This window comes from Bradysia coprophila, chromosome IV (assembly GCF_014529535.1).
Source record: "Bradysia coprophila strain Holo2 chromosome IV, BU_Bcop_v1, whole genome shotgun sequence".
In the NCBI taxonomy this organism is placed as follows: domain Eukaryota; kingdom Metazoa; phylum Arthropoda; class Insecta; order Diptera; family Sciaridae; genus Bradysia; species Bradysia coprophila.
The window spans coordinates 1,473,109-1,486,230 of NC_050738.1; the positions used below are offsets into that span (position 1 = coordinate 1,473,109).

Below are 13,122 nucleotides of genomic sequence, written 5' to 3' on the forward strand. Positions count from 1 at the left end.
CACACTATGTTTCATTATCAATTACTATCCGAGTTTATTTACCTTATTAAAATTTGGCTTTGAATCGAATACTTGGAACGAATCGTACACTTTAAAGGTCGGCTTTTGTAAAGAAACATTGTGAACAAAAAAGAAGAACATTCGCAAATTATTCCATGCATCCCATTTAATGTGTGGAAAAGGGTATTAAAAACCATAATGTGGATCGTGGAATTTATAATTTGAATGTCTCACCATAATCATGCCATTATACCCTTTACTATTGTCATCTAATCAACTTTTATAGAATTTTAGTGTATGTAACACTCTTATTGTCGCTGTTTTGGAGGTCAAATTCAATTTGTATCATACTAAAAAAAAAGTCTTTTCAAAAAAATCAACAACAGCTTATATTATAGTGGATACACGTAGTGTTGTCGTTACAATCAATATACAAATTTAATGTTTTCTGTTGACTTATTTATATGTGCATTATGATGATGGGTTTTTGGGTTGATTGTATTAAAGAGGAAGTCAATGAAAGTTCGTTGATTTTCGAACGATTGAGAGTGATAAAAAAATTGTATTTTGATGTTGTTGTTGTTGGTTTAAGGTATGCATCGTTTAATACATTATAGTGTCCTCGTATGTTGTTTATTTGCGATGTTTTTTTTATTATTTATTTATTTATTCGAATATTATGATTGTAATGTGATCATTGAACTTTAGTGGTTTGAATATGTTTTGATTTGGGAAGGGAATCGTTACGTAGGTTAGCGTTTATGTTTCTAGTCAACGTAAGAGTGAGGGAGAAATCACATCAGAAGTTGCACGAGGGAACAAGTGGTCCTCGAGGAAAAAGGGTTGTACCCGAAGAAATCTGAAAATCCTCGGGTGAAAGATTCACTTAAAAAAGTTCGTCTTAACAAACTTTCGTGTTTACATTACCACCAAATTTGAGTATAATCAGGTGCGAGTTCTCAAATAACACAATTTTCTGTTCAGAATCCGATTGTATCATCAGTCTATTTTTAAGACCATTCGAAAATCCTGTTCGCTTCATTCCTAATTTATATCCTAAAAATATTCAAATATTCTTTTCAATTTTATTGCTGTCATTGTTGCTAAATTATCGAATTCGCAAGAAACAAAAAAAAAATGAGAATCCTCTATTGACATAATCGTGCCATAAATTCAATATTCCAAACAAGTTTCCGCATAACCAAAAATGAACTTCCATCACAGTGTGTATGCTCATCAAAGTTCCTTTACCTTTGAAAAAAAACAATTTTGTTACTTTTTTTTCCCGTCCAATATACATACATTTTGTCATACCACCTAACCTTCTACGAGTCCAAATTCGACTTGATAGAAGTCATTTAACCACAACCGCGCTAAATTTAACTCAATAGCAAAATGCGATCGGGTATATAAAAATGGTACACTTATACGATGTATCGTATGGTAGATTTATAGAATTTTAATCAAACAAAAATAATTTTCTAAATGTTTGTTCCATGCGTTAGAGGTTGGTTGGATGAGGGCCGAAACGAGTTAGGTAAATGATCGAATAATATATTGTGAGTGTTTTTTTTTGTGTGGAAACATTTTCGCACAAGAATGTACGCGCAAACGTTTTCTACTTGATTGTTTTTTTATCGTTCCTCAGTGTACGTATGTATTATGTGTTCTCTGGTTATTATGGATGACTGTGAACTGAATCAACTTGGTCGTGATATCATAGAATTATGCATAGAATAGAGAATTATTTTTCTAGGTTTTTGGGTGTATGAGTTGGTTTTTAACTTGATATAATGATCTTCATCAGCATAGGTCAATGTCGAACGAATTTTAACCCCGCAATGGTGTGAAGGCTATTCAAATGTTTGTTTCTAACGATTTTTTTTTCTTTTAACGAAATTTGGCAGATTTTTTTGTACTTCTCTCCGGTAGGATGAGATGTTTAAACGTCTTTAGCTCTATATACTTTACACTTATGTAGAAATTGTACACACCATACGACCGGTGGGTTTTTTTTTCTCGTTTCATTTATTCAACCGAAAAATTCTTTGATCGTTAGATGGTTTCTATTCAGTTCTTCACAGTTGAAATTTTTGTTATTTTGTATTAGTGCTTGAACTTTTGGTTCCAATTCTTGATGAGAATTCATTTATTATTCTTTTCGCTTGTTGTTTCGATTTGGAAAACACTTTCTTGTAGAATTTATTTTTGTAACAACGCAATTTTTAGATTGTTGTTTTTTCTTTCTAATTCGGTTTTGTATTCAACGATTTGCTTGAGGTGTTTTTTTTTCTGTGGTGTGTGGATGGAATGTTTCGTGGGGCCTTTTTTTCGTGTGTTGTTACTCATTTGGAATCACTGGATTTCGATGGAAATGAGGTTAAATACTTTCGGTGCTGGCAATTTTTTTGAACAGTCATCGACAAAATAATTGTTGTTTATTTGAAACGCATTAACGAGAAGTTGTTTTTCTTTTCTTAAATCCGCTTACAAAGTATGTCAATCTCTTACCGCACAGGAACAAAAAACCATTGGGTAAACAAGATGATTTCGTGGAACATTAACTTACAATCGAGTTTATCATTTTACAGAAGACGAGCGAAACAGTACTAGTGACAGAATCTGCTACTTCATTTGTTAAAAATTTGAACTCTTATTCTTGATGAAAGATCTTGTACTTCATTAGTTTTCATATACATTTTGCATAAGATCACAATTGTCCAAATATTTTCACTTATTTCTGTCGTAGCTGACGATAACAGATGTCAGTAACATTCGAGGTAACATTATCGAACGTTTTCTTGATCTTTTCGTGAATAATCTAAACTGCAGTAATTATATAGAGGGATTCTTTTGAAAAACAGCCTACCGAAATCGGGCGTGTTTTCTAGTGGAACTTTTTATAGGTACCTAGAAAGGACTTCGACCCTAGAAGCCAAAACCACTCTCAAAAAAATTCTTCGAAGCTTTTATGGCTGGTGAAAGGTGATCGAAAGCCGAAAATTTGCACCAAAATTTCTCCAGGTACACGAGCCGTACAGGGTCGTGTGGGGTGTCATTAGAAAGGTAATCACATGTACTATTGAGCCGAATAGAGACTCATTGGTTTTAAAATTAATCCACACTGAAATATGTGCAGTTGAATTTTCAACCGAAAACTTGCACTTTTCTTACCAATATTTCTCCAGTTACACGAGCCGTACATGGTGGTGTGGGGTATCATTTGAATGGTAATTTTATGTGCTTTTGGGACAAATAGGGTCTTATGGGGTTTGGATGCATATGCGATGAAATATGGGCACTTAAACATTTCAACTTCTCATATTTCATCGCATATGCATCCAAACCCCATAAGACCCTATTTGGCCCAAAAGCACATAAAATTACCTTTCAAATGATACCCCACACCACCATGTACGGCTCGTGTAACTGGAGAAATATTGGTAAGAAAAGTGCAAGTTTTCGGTTGAAAACTTCAACTGCACATATTTCAGTGTGGATTAATTTTAAAACCAATGAGTCTCTATTCGGCTCAATAGTACATGTGATTACCTTTCTAATGACACCCCACACGACCCTGTACGGCTCGTGTACTTGGAGAAATTTTGGTAAGAAAAGTGCAAATTTTCGACTTTCGATCACCTTTCACCAGCCATAAAAGCTTCGAAGAATTTTTTTGAGAGTGGTTTTGGCTTCTAGGGTCGAAGTCCTTTCTAGGTACCTATAAAAAGTTCCACTAGAAAACACGCCCGATTTCGGTAGGCTGTTTTTCAAAAGAATCCCTCATAATATCTGTAACAAATGTCTTACCAGAGTCGTTTTGTGAACCAAAACTGGATACCTCACAATGCCAAAGTATTTGGAATATTTTATTCCACCCACAATTTTCAACCGTCCATCTACATCACATATAAGGAAGTGAATTGACATATAGATCACTGACACTATACGATTTCTACTCTGTTTCCCCACATTTTTGTTTTAAATGTTTTTTTTTTTGTGAAGTCATTACGAAAACACATTCTCACATGAACCTCAATGCCCTCTCTATGCAACCGAGAACAACGTCAACATTACACACTTTGTGGATCAATGCACTCAACGGCTGTTCATTGCCATTCTTTTTTTTCCCCATACACAAAGAGCGCTCGGAAGAAACGCGCACCGAAGATACAAAATGCAGTTTTCCCACACAAACAAAAATTTTGTTCGTTTCATTTTACCTCTTTTTCCACCGTGCATCGCGGTGTATTTATATATCGGAAAAAAGTTTGAAATTTTTTTTTTCTTTCTTATTTTATTTCTAGAATAAAATTCTAGTTCTAAATTCAAATGAAATTCATGGAACGTGTCTTGAATGCAAATGTTAAGTCGTTGGTCTTTCTTCTGATGGGCAACATGTATACCAAGAGTGTACAATGGAAACAAACCGTCTTAGGGACACAATTTCAACTTGATGCTTTCAACAGTCACTCGTATGCCACCGAGCATTTTGAATCTTTTAAAAATAATTCCAATTGAAAAGCCAAGGAATAGTGGGGTCTTTGAGATATGTTACCCTTTCAGTTAGGATATTATTAGCCTCTAATCACTTTCCTTAGGCTTATATTCATCGCTATACATTGATCGAGCTGAAAAAGAGCTGGAAATTGATTCCGTCATCTCAGCTGTAATTAAATGTGGAATCAGTTTCCTTTCTTTTAATCAAAACGAAATCGACAGCCAGTGAAACCGATCGCAATTTATTCAAATTTATACAACATTCAACTGGTACGTTTCGGCAGCCGAATATCTAGAACTTTAGATGATTTTTTGGCGAAACGAGTTTCGTTCTTCATGCTCTAAAATTTTGCATGTCACTCAATTGTGATTTTTTTTGTTGTGTGTAAATTCTCGCATTACCTAATAATCTGTCTATGTATTCAAATAAATCAACATCAACCGATGATGGTCTTGTATAGGACTCGATGTATATAAGTAAATCGGTAAAAAAAGCATCACATAATGGATGATGATGATGTGTTGAATGCGAAATAAATTCAAATTTATTTTTTGTTATCATTTTAGATGATATAATGAGCAATTTTATTGTGCTATTGGTATTTTCGCTGTTCGCCATGTATTGTATTATATATAGGTAGCTGAAATGCTTATATGAGATGGCCTACGCGCAAAAAAAATTACTTTAACCTTGACTTCTTCGCGGAAGTTGACCGACTTCGAATTGTTTAACTTTTTTTTTGAGGTATGAGTGTTGTGTATATGAGTGCGATCGCTTTTTTTGTTCGTGCGATAACGATGATGATGCTGGTGATGAATTTGAATTAAGTTACGTAAATTGGCTTTGGTGATTTGAATTATTGTTCAGGCATTTGCGGTAAATCTTTGCTGGTAGGAAACATTTTGTATTCTCCTTGACGACTTTTTTTCAACTTCTTAGAAAGAGTGAAGAAGACGAATTACTGTTGAGGATATCACTAAAAATTCTGAAGGAAGTTTACATGTTGCTTGATATAGCAATTCTATTTGTGAATCGAAAGCAATAGTATTTTACATGACCAGGTAATGACTGAGAAAAAGGTGAAAAGTAGAGTTTTCATGTGAATTTTGTTGATCCGAGGCGAAGCCGAGGTCAAAAAACACACGAAAACGAGACTTTTTATTTTTTATCCCGAGTTATGTAATGGATTTTATCTACCTAGGTGAAATAATAGCAGTGAAAAAGTGCTATTATTTCGCCGTCGGTAGATAAAATAGCGTATTCACCTCGGAAAAATATAATAGAACTGGATAGAAATGGATAGAGATGGTGCTTTTGATGTTGGAGCTGACGTCAATGTCAACAAATTATTTTTAAGTTATTAATCGAACTGTTAACTGTCCAATAGTTTAAAATACAGACGAACTATCCACGTTAATACACAAACCATACGTTAATATCTTTACTTTTGTAATGGATTGAATAAAGGAAATTGTAACTTCTTATTTGTCTCGGCTTGTTATAATATAATGAGCAGTTTCTATCATTTTACATCCCCTAGAGATGTAATGAATTTTACGTGTTACGGCATACTTCATTTTCATTTACATTGCCTAATCACGTAAAGCATTGTACTTACGAGGTTCCAAGTTGTGTATTTGATAAGTGGGGTGTTACAGCCCGACCCGAAGGGGAAGTAATATATTAATAACTCAAAAGTATTCTAATCCAAACAATTCATGAACCGAATTAAAACGAAAGTAACTCTTACATCACATAACCGATCCTTTGACTACAAGTCTTGCCTGCATTGTTCTCATTATTCTCCGACTCAAAACACAATGTAACAATACGTAAACTATGTAACTAAGTACATTGCCAGTGAAACGATCAAGCGACATACTGCCATGTTTATTGCTTTTTTCGCTTTACCACAACCCGAAGCATAAGAATTTTTCTCAACCGAAAAAAGATGAGTTTCGTTTCGTTATATTTTTCTTCAGGGCTATGACCTTGGTAATGGTAATGTGAAACCATGTAACCGAGAAAAACTTTGGCTCGAGTCAAGGTTCGGTGCAAAGAACTCTTTGTGCTATTTCGTTTCGAAACTCATGAAGAGTGTAGTACCTGGTGCTCTTGTTTGCTATATATTATATACTCTTCTACCGCAACAATGACAAAATTGTATTTCTGTTTTTCGTTGTTCGTAACAGGCAGTTATTAGGAGTTGGTTTTATTGAACTGAATAAATTTCCATGTTTGAAATTTCTAATTAAATTTCACTGAATCGTCAAAACAAAAGTAATTCTCTCTACGTAATCCGTTCGGATTGAAATCTGTTTTTCATTTTCTTTTTCGATTTGGTTGAATGTCTTGTAATACACAACGATTGTTACATAAAAATAGCAAATTTCTTTCCGAAGTGCAGGCATGATCATTGTTCGTTTTCTTTTCTTTTTTTTCAATGTTGCCTTATGGTAGTGTTTTTTTCGAGCAAGAGGTAAATGCTCTTACTCTTACCAGCTATTATCGTACATCAATTCGTAATCGTTTCAATGGTACAATTGGTAAATGATTTTCTTTTCTACATTCACATCCAACCAACATTCGAATACATCAGCGAATTAATTCTCACACCATTTTAATTGCGATCAAAACAAAATTTCTTTTACCTGGAACGATCGTTTCGCGTTTTTTTTTCTTCTTCATATTTATCTGTACATAATACATCACTGTATAGTATACACACAACACTGACAATCATTCAAAACCAATTTTTATATAGTCAAAGCATTTTACCCATGAACTTCATTGCCACTACCACATCGGAACCAGCTATCATTGTTGGATATAATATACGTGTGGAGTGCGATAGTGTGGATATATATATTTCTTTTATGAAGAAAAAACTAGTAACACATTCATACTATACACAACATAAAATAACCATGCCATGCATAACATATTTTCGTTCCACAACGAGACGATCTTGTTAGTTTGTGAATGTTTTTTTTTTAAATAAAATTTTTCGTATTAGTTGGTGTAGAAGTGTTTTTCCCCCCACCATCCTGACCTTCACGTTATGCATGGTGAATGATATTACGTTTGGTTTGCTGTAGGCTTTACCAGTACAAATTTTCCTTTCATTCGTGATGCCACGGAATAAACAACGATTTTTTTGAACGTTTTTAATCTTTTAAACATTTTTTTATTGGAATTGTGTAATCGAAATTCTCGAGTGCTTGTTATGAGACGAAAGTTTATTTTTGTTAGTATTCTTGTCAAATGACTATGTTACAAACTGAAGTGCTAGGCGCACATGGAATATCAGTATAGGATTTACAGTGAATTTATTTGTGCAATATACTTATGAAACAAGATCGACCGTCAGGTCCATTGTAGTGAACTTAAATATTGGTTTCCCTTTGGAAAGAACGAATAGTTTTTCGAATAAAACAACAAAAAAAATTGTGAATTGTTCACAGTGCAATCTGAAGTGCAATTTTCTTGATTTAAGTTTTAATCTGAAATGACTCTCTAGAAATAAGTCCATTTTCACACTGAAAACATTCAATCGAACTAAAGATCCAGAAACTTAGCCAAAATGTTAATGTCCCCGGATAGCAGTTCAAGAGGATCATTCAATCAGATACCATCTTCGGTGATTCGTGTTCAAGTTCAAGAATGTTCACAATCACAACAACCGTCCGCGCAATCGTCCTATATGGCAACGAGTAATGTAATATTTCTAAATAAAACCAACACTGTCGGTAATCGCATCAAAATGGAATCGAATGTTACGCCGAAATTGTTGCAACAACAGCAACCCGAACAAATATGTCAGCAACAGCGTCCTCAAACTCCTGAGTATACGAAATCGTTTCCGGTAATGGACACAACCGTTGCTAGTTCGGTTAAAGGTGAACCAGATTTGAATATAGGTATGTGACTTTGTCGACTGTCCTTAACTAAAAGCGAAACATGAATCGTCAATGTTGAGAATTATATTCTTCTTTGCCGTTGATTGACGAGCGGCAAGCTTATAACCATTGAATCTGTTACTTCTTTTGTTAAGATCGTTTGATACAAGATCTTTTACTTCATTTGTTGAGATAAATTTTACTATATAAAAGAACTCTTAGTCAGAGAACATCGCTTATTTCTGTTGTCTTTGTCGATAACAGATGAATAGACTACCACACCACCAATTTTTCGACTGAACTTAAAGATTTAAAGAAATTTATTAATCAAAACCATTCAATAAGCTTAACATTTAGCATCAAATGCGCTATAATAATCAAGATTCAATTTTTCGGTCTTACAATGAAGTAATTTCATTAAATAAAAGTTCTGCTGCGATTATCAAGTAATTCGAAAGAAAAAGATGACCAAAAACCTTAACACGACCAATTGTTCTTTAACTTCTCCAACTGCCTTCTCTATTGCATTAAACTTTCTGTCATCAAATCAAAAATTGTCCGTTAACGAAAAACTGACCATCATAAGACGCAATAGAATCCAAGTCAATAACCTTGAACTTAAATAAAAACTTCTATGATCAAACAAAATGCCATACAATCCAAATAAAAACGTAATTTCAAGTACTTAACGATGCTGTTCTTGTCTTATGCAATCGTCATATATATAGAGAGAGATCTTATTAGTCCCAAAAATAAAATGTGTGTGTGTGTAACTTGCATAACAAGACGACGAGTTTAACGATCGCGGCGTGTTAATTGTCAAAGAGACGAAAAACAAACAAATTTTCACTCACGTACTTCATCGATCGATCTTTACTTCTTCTTGTTTTTTTTGTGGTCTATTTGTCTAACACTTGAAATCCACTTAGATTAAACGTTAATCATCAATCTGATACTGCATTCACCGGGCACATATATACGTGATGGTTACGCATTCTCTATATACACACCAAATTTACCCTTTTCTACGAACAGACAGTGTCAGTAAACTCGAAAGTAAATATTTTCTATCAGAGGTTTTTTATTTCAAATTGAGAGAAAGTTTCCATGCAGTGCAACAAACTGACGATCACTTTTATTTATGTTTACAAAATATGAAGAAAAATAAAATCTCTTTTACCAACTTTGACTCCAATTCTTGGTTTAAATTTCATGAAAATCGGTTGCATGGATTGAAATACTGCTAACTTTATCAAAGAAAATCCATTTTACAATCTGATCTCTAATCACACTGTGCAATTTTGCTGATTCCATTAAAATCATGAGACCGCACTGCATTTAATTTCGATTTCAATTTCAACGTGTCTTCTTACTCAACGTCATCTTCAAATCACCAATCTCATAATCACAATACCCATCAAGATTATTCATTAATTGTTCATTCATTACTGCATTCAGCTCGTTTTCATAACATCAAAACCGTAGCTCAATCGGTGTACGAGAGAAAGAAAGAAAGAAACCGTCATTTCCATTGTAAACATTCAATATATCGACGATCGTATATGACGTATAAATTACCTCTCTGCTCATGATTCACTTAACCAAATCGCTTAAAGTGAGATTGTGGTGAAGGTGAAATGGTAATAAAAAGAAAGAAGAAAGTGGGTTAAAATGAAAATTTCGATTTCTTTCTTCTTTCTCTCGCGACGCGTCGTTGAACCGCAGAGTTAAATCATTTTTTGTTTTCTTACATCGAAACACACCGATGTTGGATGTATGCTTTCATACATTTTGTCGTTATGCTGCTGCTGGTACTGTATGTATAGGGAAATGGTGAATGGTGTGCGGTTCGGATTGTATATGGGCCTTTTTTCCAAGCAACGAACGTATTTGAATGTATTTTATCGTCGGTTTTGTTTTGGATTTATACGTTATGGTTGATTCAACTCTTTCGGTTTGCATTGAAATTCTATTGAGAAAGAAAAATTTATGATTTGTTGCTCAACTACTTTCTCTGGAAAGATTACAATAATAAGAATCTTGCATTCTGTTGTGAAAGTTACATCACAATTTTACAAGCGAAATGTCGCCGGGGTCAAAAGTTTGATTTTGCAGAAAATGTTTTTTGGACAGTTTTTTTTCGGGAGTGTTGAACTCTTTGATTTGGTAGGCTAGTAAGAGAATTTTCAGATATTCATGTTTCACTTTCACCTTCTCAAAGCCGGTAATCATGTCTCGGAGACACCGAATCATATGCATTACAATCAGCATCATCGTTTTATGTCTACTGTTGTAGTACTTTTTAAAAACAAAGTTTCGAACACATTCTTCGATATTAATCTAATGGTATAATGGTCACAACGTGACACTAAGTTAATCTATATTTATCTTACTTATTGATAAAATATCCAACATGACTTGTCACCGAAAACTTTCATCCATAGTTGCGTAAGAAAGTGAACTTAATCCACTTCGCAATACCTTTCCATTTTGTAAAATTTTGCATTCGAATTCTATTTAAAAAAAAACAGCCCAACCTCTCAACCCCGAAATTAGAAAGTTTTATATTGAAAAATTTTACTTTTATTTTATAGAATTCGATGGAACAACAGTGCTGTGCCGGGTGTGTGGTGATAAAGCTTCCGGTTTCCATTATGGCGTACACTCTTGCGAAGGTTGCAAGGTAAGTTAAACATATAGAACAACATTTTCTTTACAATTTTTAATCGACAATGCCTCACCTTTCGCTTACCCCAATTTTGACGAAAAAGGAAACGATTTTTTTTTCTGTTCTGTACCAGCTGATAAAATTGTGTAAGTCTAGTTACATATTGACAAGAAATGTAAAAGGAAAACAACAAAATATTGTGTCACGTGTGGAGTTGATTCAACCCTTCTGTGCGCGTGTGTTTTTTTTTTCTTTTTTTGAATGTCATTAACAGACGATCACAATTTCCATGTGCAACGTTATTTACTCAACTTCACCTTATTTTTTCGATCGTTTAAATATGTTCTGGACCAGAATCAGTAAACGTACAAATTGTAAAAAAATTCCATTTAATTTGATTCACACATTCTGTACATGCCTTGCCCTTGAATAATTTTTTTTTTGCTCGTTGTAACATTGTACACCTGTGTGTTCTGGTTCTGGTTGCTAAAGCAAAAACAAAATTCACGAAAATATAAAGTTATCTCCATAAACACATAAGCTCGACCTCAAATACCATTGTGCAAAATGGTTAAGTTTTCGTGTAGAAAAAAACACACACTTCACATTACAATGGTATTATATACTGGTAGGCGCTATATGATTCTGACGCACACGTATATACCATTTTCAATTCGAAATTAAATAATCACTTCAGTTCGCGAAATAAACAAACTGTACAAATACCACTAAACGATCGGTGAGTTCAAGATCGGACAATGACGGATAGTAATTGTACCGGGTATAGAACATTGAGTCACGAAAAGGGGATATTAGTTTCGGATCTGCACATTTGGTTGCTTGAAAATCTTTTTGATTTTGAAAGAATTACTTTTCGTAAAACAGTAGAATTGTGGAATTTAGTATTTTTGAGAAGGTGCCTTCAAGGTGCCTTCATTCAATACCTTCTGTCCATACCGACGATGATAACATTTTGATACACACGTCATTGCGTTCTTAAATTCCGAATCGTCGGCAGTGTAAACTATATATCTATAAATCAGTGTCTTTCTTACCTATTTCCTTTTAATGGTGAAGCCCACCTTTTGTTTTGTTTTGTTCGCACAGAAATGATTTTATTGAGCTGTTCGACTGGTTAACATTTTATTTCGTAAGACAAAGCGACACATACGCAAAATTCGCGTCAGGAAGAAAAAATATTTTCAATGAATCACAACAGCCAACAATCAGGAAATAATAAAATCTGAACGCTTGATCGTTTCGATAATTGATTTTTTTTACATCTCTCGCATATAGCGATTAAAATGATGAATAAATAATTCAAAAATCAATTTTTTTAAACCTTTTTTTTTCGTCTTATTTCGCGGTGTTGTTAAAGCTGTTTTGCTTAATTATTGTAATTTCATTTCATTGTTTTGTTGGTTTGATCGAAGTGGTATTTTGGTAATGTAGCAGGATTTTCAATGCTAAAAACTCCGATCGACGAGTCATTATTGTGAGCAAATAACATTTCGCGCTATATTTAATTTTGCGTTAGATTGTGATAAGGTGTGAACGCACCGTTTCAATGCCACATTTTGTAGGTTATTTGGGTGGATACATTATTGAAAATTTAAAAGTTTTTTTTGTTGTTCTTCGCGGATTCCTTTAGTGTCTCTAGTGTTTTGCACATAACAACGCAATTACATTCGTTACATTATCTGGGTATAAATGAAAACGACAATCTTGTAAATGATTTTTCGATTATTTCTTTTTTATATGATCGGCAACAATGTATACAATGAGAATTTGCGTACATTTTCGTTTGCCTACATGATAATGTTGCATTGAAATTGATTCAGAATTTAACAGGCAAGGTCATGGAGATTTTTTGTTTTGTTTGTTTATTGAATTAGTCGAATCATTTAATTGCGGATATGTAAAAGGTGTGATGTTTAACAAGACAATTACATTGATTACATTTATGTAATGGATTGATACTTAGGCTACTGTATGGGTGGATTATAAAGCACTACTGCTTTTAAAGCGATTCTTTTCTCGAAATATTCTGACTT

The 13,122-nt window shown here is 33.7% G+C and overlaps 1 protein-coding gene across 3 annotated transcripts in view; it reads left to right on the plus strand.

Annotated features, from left to right (window-relative positions):
* Nucleotides 1-13,122, plus strand: part of LOC119066659 (ecdysone-induced protein 75B, isoforms C/D) — a 102,130-nt gene that overhangs the window by 41,612 nt on the left and 47,396 nt on the right. For 2 of the 3 annotated variants that reach the window (XM_037169233.1, XM_037169235.1), the window contains one exon: nt 10,995-11,083. In XM_037169233.1, the coding sequence (XP_037025128.1) occupies nt 10,995-11,083 (89 nt within the window). Of the gene's footprint in view, nt 1-7,612; nt 8,422-10,994; nt 11,084-13,122 lie in introns of those variants that run through there. The other variant, XM_037169234.1, reaches the window with a different exon arrangement.